Source organism: Cynoglossus semilaevis, chromosome 9, assembly GCF_000523025.1.
Source record: "Cynoglossus semilaevis isolate Cse_v1.0 chromosome 9, Cse_v1.0, whole genome shotgun sequence".
Lineage (NCBI taxonomy): Eukaryota > Metazoa > Chordata > Actinopteri > Pleuronectiformes > Cynoglossidae > Cynoglossus > Cynoglossus semilaevis.
The window spans coordinates 3,573,850-3,581,686 of NC_024315.1; the positions used below are offsets into that span (position 1 = coordinate 3,573,850).

The window sequence follows — 7,837 nt, forward strand, 5'->3', positions numbered from 1 at the left end:
CACACACACAACCACACAACCACACAACCACGCATTTGCACAGAAACACATGAACACACACTCACACAAATCTGATTCTGGGAAGAAGCCTGTGATTTTCAGTCCGTCCAAACGTTGTGCCGTAGTGTGTGTTCAGTTTGTACGATTGCATTTCTTGCATTATTACATTTGGAGTTTTCACCTTAATCCTTGGGCTTTTGTTATAGAAATTAAATAATTATATGTTGTATGTTAAAGTGTTAGGCTCTGGTTAGTCTGTTTAAATGAGAAGAAGTCAGTGCAGGGTCTTAACAAGAATAAATGTGCAAGATTGTGTTTGTGTGTGCCTCATAATTACGAAGCCCACTCCTGTCCTGTCTCATGTACGAAAGCTGCCATCATATGGATGTTTGCAGTCACTGCACTTGCATCAGTTGGACTGAATAATGTAAAATGTTGCTGGCAATATTGGATAAAAGCAGGGATTTATACGGCACATCTTATATAGTGTATAGGCTGCATAAAATATATGTCCTTGAGGTTTTAGGTTCTTGGTTTTTGTTCAATTTTTCCCCCCTAATCTTGTCCTTAATTATATGAAAGAATACACACCGAAACACACTGGTCCTGTGAGTATAATTGTGTCTTTTTTAGGTGTTAAGCAAACATTTTAAAGTTAGTATTTTACTCCGTGCGCCGCAATCACCTGGAATTCGAACAGTGATTTGCGACAGTGTTTCAAACACAGCCGTCATACTTTACGGCAGGGTGAAGCGCGAGTCAGGCTGCTGTCAGCAGGTAGGCTGACAAACTAACAGCAACAGATGTACAGCACTTTTTTATTCAGTCCAAACTGTCCCTTCAACATGTTATAGACTTGTTCTAAGTATGTTTTGCCGTAATTTTTATCCTTTCGTGAAGTCGCTAGGCGCCGTTGCTCCCATTGGCTAACAGCAGCTAGCGTTACTGACGCTTCAGGAGGCTAAAAATGTAGCCAAGCACTGTGCATGCCCCCGTACTAAACAACAACATGCCCCTCACTTGCCATTTTTAACAAACGATTAAAGAGTCGAACAAAACATGACACCGTTTGTTGTAGGTATTTAAATATTGACGTCTTTTATCAACATGCAGCAGCTTCAGGGCCGGTTTACGGCAGTTGTCGTAAACACGAAGCTCTGCAGGGATTTATTTTTTTTATGCAAATACGTTACCAAATAAAATGTACCACAGATGCTGGTCATGCCGGAATGATGAGACTCATGGGAATAAAAACATTTTGTTCATAATATTTACATTAAAACAGTTTTTTATTACGGCTTATGGGAATATAAACAACAACATATTGAATTTTCCAACCTGAATACAAACCAGTGAGAGCTGTTTAAAGCCAATGCTTTAATCTAAGGTATCCTAGGAAGAGGAAAACGGTACAATACACGTTCTAGATTGAAATAAAACTACGATGATTAAACACCCCTTCACCTACATGCAGACACCTACAGCTTTACTGCATGTTATTTAACATGATAGATTCGTTTTGATTAAATGTAAATGGTTATGTAAAGATTTAATCTAAATAAGTAAATCGGCGAATAAATAATTGCACCAATTGCATGTAAAGGAAATTGCAGCATGTTTGTAAACTAACTTTAAAATTTGTGTTAACCTGCATAGGAAATGCGCATTGGACTGCCCGGTGCAGAGACACTGCAAGGTGGATCCTTAAAAGCTTTGGTTGTGGTGAGTGTGCAGCGCATGCTGATGCCTCTATCACATTACATCGGTTTCACCTGGGATGGCTTCAGACTGTGTGTGTGTGAGAAACTGAGTGTGCCCTGCTGTAACGATTTGTTTACACTGTGTTGATTCTTTCTTCCTGCTGTTTCCTCACACAGACGGTGCTCCTGAGTGTGTTTATGTTCCAGCTGCTGAGGACTGTCGGACTAAGAGCCTTCTCCATGGCGTCTGAGACCTACTTTTCAGGCACACACTCGGCCGCTTTTGTCACATGTCCTAATGACACCGTAGCCATGGATTTGGCCAGGTGATAGAACTAGTAACACTTTGATTTTGGGTATTTGACTGAGATTTGATAGATTGGCTTTTTTTATTTTATTTTTTTTTTCAGTTAACTTTCAGTTAAATTTTTTCAGTTAATGAAGAAGAAAAACAAGCAAACTTCTATGACTCGGCTAGTTCAAATGAAACTGTGAATGCAATTTAAAAAAAATTGGTCCTTTATTCGTCCCATAATGGGGACATTCTGTGTGAGTCTTTGCAATTCACCTGGGCTGCCACAGGTGGCGACATTGAGTACACTGCTCGAACCCAGGACATTCTGCACGTAGATGTTTAAGGCAGGTGTTATAAACTGCTACATTATGGATTCCATCTCTTTATTTACTTTAAATAGAATTTATTTCCCAATCTGTTTATTCCTTGATTAGAGCAGAAACTCATTTAAATGATATATAGACATAAAGTAACATAAAAGTTTTGTCATTTTAATCCACAAAGTCATTCTTGTTTGAGGGTTGGACATTATGGATATAAAGTTGTTGTTTTTTTCCTGAGGCTAAAAAACGTAGAAGACAAATGAGTTTTTCTGTTTCTGTCATGTCTCTCATTCACTTTCATTTGTGTCTAATTCAATCTTTGCTCACTCTCCCAAAGGGGCATCGTGGAACGGAAACTCGCTGCCTGCGTCAACATCGTCCCGGCAATCAAGTCCGTGTAAGTTCTGACGTTGTTCCTCATTAGGTGCAGAAGCACAGGCGGGGTTTTTGAAGAAGGATAGAATAAAGGACGTGTTTTGTCCTGTGACACGGGTCCATGATTGAATTTGTTCTATTGGATTTGTTTCATTCCTGCAGATACGAATGGCAGGGGAAGATTGAGGAGGACAACGAGGTTCTTCTGGTGAGAGTGCTGACTTTATGGATTCTAACTTTTCTGGTTCTTGTGGATTCTGTCACAGGATCCACAACAACTGACCTCATGTGTAACAAGAGTATCAAGCCTTGATCCTGGTTTTATTTTTTTTAAACTCGGCTCACAAATAAATTTGCAGTCCATCATTTTACATAGAAAAAATAATTATGAAATCCTCCTTACCATACTATTGAAAAATACACACACACACACCTACACACAGTTAATTTAATTTTGATTGTGCTGCATTACAGCCCAGGTCCCTTCGGTATTAATGTTCATCTGTGTCATCTCTCAGAGAGAGGTCAGAGTGTCCTCCACTCAGTCTTGAGCTCAATTCATTTTTTCCTACTTGTTACTCTCTGCCTGTGATGAAATGCTGTGGTGCTGCGTGCACGCTTTTCTCGTGTGTCAGAGAAAGTCGGTCACGCTGACCTTGTGTCTCCTTCCTGGTTCAGATGATTAAAACAAGAAGTTCCAAGGTCCCCGCTCTGGCTGAATATGTCCGGTAAGTGTCTTTATGGACTGGCTTCTGAAAAAAAAAGAAAAAGAAAATTACCATTTCCCGACTGAACTCATTTACATATATTCCATTTCCTCGGTGTATTACTCTGCCTGTGCTCAATATTCACAAATGCTTTTTATGGACAGTTAGGATTGACTGGATTAACATTGGAAATGCACACGTTATTGACATAAATACTGAAGCTGGAGGTTGGTGTCAAAGAGTCTGGGAGTTAGTGAGAGCTTTTCATCTGACTGGATTGTATTTATCAATATTCTTTGTTATATGACAAAGTGCAAAAGTACTTGGAGAAAAAAAAAGCAGGAGAGAAATAACATCAGGAGTAGCATTTAAACTGGGAGAAATTCCACTTATAATTTCCTTTATTTAAAAGATTAAATTTTGGATTTCTTTTTTTTCTCATGATCAAGTCTCACTATTTTTTTTACCTTTACATTAAAAGTAAAAGCTAAAAAGTTTTTTTTTTCTCATGATCAAATCTCACTATTTTTTGTTTTTAACCTTTGCATTAAAAGTAAAAACCAGCTGGAAAACTTCAGACTAACGTCCCCCAATTATACAATTACACATTAATAAATATTCATTTATTATTACTTAATTACCACAAGAAGATTTTTACATCCACTTCTTTCAGCTCAAGGTTAGTTTGATTCTCTCATGTTTTATTAGCGACCAAAAATGGGAAGACAGATATGTTGAACGAGTGCTAGTCTGTGTCTAATTATAAACGTAGCTCACTTTAATGGCACAGACCGAACTGAACCTTTATCAATGAGGCCAAGTGTTTGGTTTTTTAATCACCGCCGTTCACATTCATCTCTGACTCACCCCTGCTCAACCTTGTCGTTCAGTTCTAATCATCCTTATGAAGTGGCCGAGGTCATCAGCCTCCCCATCGACCAGGGCAACCCGCCCTACCTGAAGTGGATTGGAGAAACTGTACCTGAGTAAAGGAGCTGATGAAAAAGAAAAAGGTTTTTTTTTTTTTTTCTCCCCGGGTTAACGTGAAAAAGAAACTGTTCACCTCGTGTTCAACACCTTTCTGCCTTTCTGTAATTGTACCACTAGTGGGCAGCATTTGTCTTCTCTTTCACTGTCACTAGTTTTCAAGTGTCAGACGTTGGGAAATTCTTGTTTCTGTCTCCTTGAAAATAAAAAGGGAGAATTTTTTTTTTAATTCTGTGTTTTTTTTAGTCATTTTCGTTGAACAATATTCCATTTACAGAAAACACACTGTTCAGTTGTACACAGTTACAAATGATGACGTTACGATACACATCCATGCTCAACAGTCCAGTGTCTGACGTGACGTCACAGGTTTTTCTGTACAGTATGAAATAGTGTAAACGTGTATTCTGACTTCAGAAAAAAAGGACTTATTACTGAGACAAATTTCAAATACTGACAATCAAAACAACAGCAGATAATAACCCCCCACCCCCCACAAAAAAACAGTTTGCATTCAAATACTTTGGCTTGGTCAGTCTTAGTGGATGAGTGACATCATATTGTTTATCGGTGTCCGGTATCATGTAGTAAAAAGCTACATCTTCAACCCACGGCGTTTCGTGGTTACGTCGCCTTCTTCCATGTATGTATCAGGAAAGTCGTGTTCTATCATTCCGACGTACGGCGTTGATCTCTCCAACTTTGTAGCACGCACAGAGAGCGGAGCGGACGAATACTTTTGTCACGTGAAAAAACAGCTTTGTTTACATTCGCCGGTTGTAAGACATAGATACAGTAGCATTGTAGCTCGTGCTACATTCGCTGTCTTTAGTTTGTGTTGTTCTTTTGGAAACTTTTTGCACTTCATTATGGCTCCAAGGCGTAAGTCAGAGTAGATGAGTGACTGATGTACAGTATGTGAGTTCCGACTTACGGCTTCCAACGTAAGTCGTCAAAATTTCACTTTCTAGGAATTTTAAAAATCAAACAATTTTTAAAGGAAATTTACAAAGTTACATTTTTAAAGTTGTGACATATTTGTGACGTTCAGCCAGTGGATGTTTACTTCCTGAAGCACCGCCTACATCCAGTTTGATCGTTATTTAATTTCATGAAATTGACCTGTAATGTACCTCAAAAAACGTGCTCTTTTCTCCTTTTTTTTCATATAAACAAAACAAGAATCTTTATCAAACTATCACAAATCACAATATTTCTCATGAAAAAAACATCCATCACTTACTGCATATGTACATCACAATAATACTGATGTGTTTTTACATTTGTAAATATTCTTTTCTCACTTTGATTTATTTTTTTATTTTTTGGTTTCAGTCAATGTAGATTTTTTTTTCCCCTTTAACAACAGTCGCTCTTTAAATTAAACACCTGATATTTACACCTGAATGAAACAAACACTGATAAACGCTGCAGTCCTGTTCTTTCCTGACACAGTTACAGGTAACTGATCTCCAGAACTGAGCTCTTGTCCAGCAGTTCTTCAGGCTGTGACCTGCTGTTTCTGACGTTACTGACCGCTGCCGAAACTGGAGGCTTTCCACCTCCATCTGCTGGGTTTCTGCTTGATTCTGCTTTATCTGACGCCATCTTACACGTCTGCCCCAGCTGTGTCACACTGTTGCCCGTGACGCCACTTTGACCTCCGACCTCTGATGGCTCACAGGTATCTCTTATCTCCCGGGTCCTGTCTTCTGCGTGGCCGTCGTCTTTGTCTTCGTTCTCCGTTCCTCGGTGAATGTCGCTGACTTCTTCACTTTTTATTGTCTGAAGCACAATACCGCCCCACTCCTCTGTGGGGCGCTGCACCTCGGTGCCGGCCCTGTCGTTGTTCTTCACCCTGCGTGACGTGCGGCACAGGGCCTTCCTGAAGCCTCTCTTGAAGTTGTCGGACAGGAAGCCGTACAGAATGGGGTTAGCGCAGCTGTTAGCATAAGACAGCACCACCACGAAAAAGAACCACCACGAGGTTGACGATGTTCAGAGCGTAGAAGGGAAGCCAACAGAGGACGAACACCGCCACCACTATCACCACCATTCGGGTGATCTTACGCTCTGACTTCCTGCGGCGGGAGGAAGTGGCCTGTGCTCGCTTACCAACACTTCGTACCTGTGACAGAAAGAAACCACCCGTTGGTTTACATGTAACCACTAAAACAACAGAAAAAAAATTACTAACATTTCTTTCTGGTCTCTAAGGTTTATTTTTAATTAAGTCTGTTTGGGAGAATCTGTTTTGTAATTTATTTGATCATTAGCAGCGTGTAAACAAGAGACGGTGATTTAATCTTCCTGGAGATGAAAATACAGTCGTCGGTCTGTGAGTCGGGGCGTCGTCCGTAGATATTTGTGTTTCTCCGCTGAATAATGCGATGCTGTTAACGCTACTGTATTTTTTATAAGCCAACTTTGTTTTTGTACAAATGAGCTGCAAGAATCAACAGATAATGATCCGCCGTCGAGGGTCATTAGCGGTTTTCTTACATAAACACGTGTATTATTAAAATCATTACATTACAGATTTAAGAAGAAGTTTTTACTAATTTATATAAGGACTGAGGAAAGATTCTCCAAAGAGCCAATCACTGCAGCTGAATGTGTTTTTATGGCCACGATGTTTTCCTGTAAAACAGTGTCTCACGGCTCTGCTCACAGGCCACTAGGGCAGACATGAGTTTATATACACATATATAATATACATATATAATATATATGAGCTTATCATTACTAGCAGAGTCTTCCAGAGCGGAGCTAATGGAGGATTGACCAAGTTTCAGACACCAAACCCAACCGTCTGTTACAGTAAATGCTTTACCTTGATGACAATCAGCAGATAGCACAGGCAGATGACCAGCAGGGGGCAGAAGAAACCAACGGTGCATGTGTAAACGATGAAAGACGTCTTCCACACGTCACTGGGCTCAGGCCACACGATGCTGCAGTTGCCGTCGTCCTTCAGGACATCGGCGAACACCACCACGGGCAGCACCACGACGAAGGACCCTGCCCAGACCGTGGCACTGATGGCCTTGGCCACACGGGGGCGCCGCCACCAGGAGGAGCGAATTGGGTGCACCACGGCCAGGTAGCGGTCCACTGACATCACAGTCAGACAGAAAATGCTGGTAAACTGGTTGATGGCGTCCACCGTCATGACGACGCGGCACATCAGCGAACCAAAGGGCCAGAAAAGCAACGCGTTCTGTACCGCCAGGAAGGGCAGACCTAGCATGAAGAGCTCATCGGCGATGGCTAAATTGAGGATGTAGATGTTGGTGACGGATTCGTTCTTGGTGTAGTTGACGACGACATGGATGACCAGCGTGTTTCCCAGCAGCCCGACGACACACACGATCCCGTAGATCAGCGGGATGAAGATTCCGGCCAAACCCGGGAGCAATTCAGAGCCGGTGCAGTTGTGACAGTTGTTGA

The 7,837-nt window shown here is 41.0% G+C and overlaps 2 protein-coding genes across 3 annotated transcripts in view; one reads left to right on the top strand and one right to left on the bottom strand.

Moving 5' to 3' along the window:
• The window catches only part of LOC103383444 (protein CutA homolog), a 6,935-nt gene extending 2,321 nt beyond the window's left edge, over window positions 1-4,614 (top strand). The window contains exons 1-7 of one of the 2 annotated variants that reach the window (XM_008316551.3): window positions 718-777; window positions 1,657-1,722; window positions 1,878-2,026; window positions 2,656-2,715; window positions 2,856-2,901; window positions 3,372-3,421; window positions 4,291-4,614. In XM_008316551.3, coding sequence (XP_008314773.1) covers window positions 1,660-1,722; window positions 1,878-2,026; window positions 2,656-2,715; window positions 2,856-2,901; window positions 3,372-3,421; window positions 4,291-4,390 — 468 coding nt within the window. In that variant the 5' untranslated portion in view covers window positions 718-777; window positions 1,657-1,659 and the 3' untranslated portion in view covers window positions 4,391-4,614. Of the gene's footprint in view, window positions 1-717; window positions 778-1,656; window positions 1,723-1,877; window positions 2,027-2,655; window positions 2,716-2,855; window positions 2,902-3,371; window positions 3,422-4,290 lie in introns of those variants that run through there. The other variant, XM_017035096.2, reaches the window with a different exon arrangement.
• Window positions 4,415-7,837, bottom strand: part of sstr3 (somatostatin receptor 3) — a 3,862-nt gene continuing 439 nt past the window's right edge. Inside the window, 3 exon segments of the mRNA XM_025058848.1 lie at window positions 4,415-6,359; window positions 6,361-6,515; window positions 7,221-7,837. The exon segment at window positions 7,221-7,837 is cut by the window's right edge and continues 439 nt beyond it. Of these exon segments, the coding sequence (XP_024914616.1) occupies window positions 5,843-6,359; window positions 6,361-6,515; window positions 7,221-7,837 (1,289 nt within the window). The 3' untranslated portion in view covers window positions 4,415-5,842.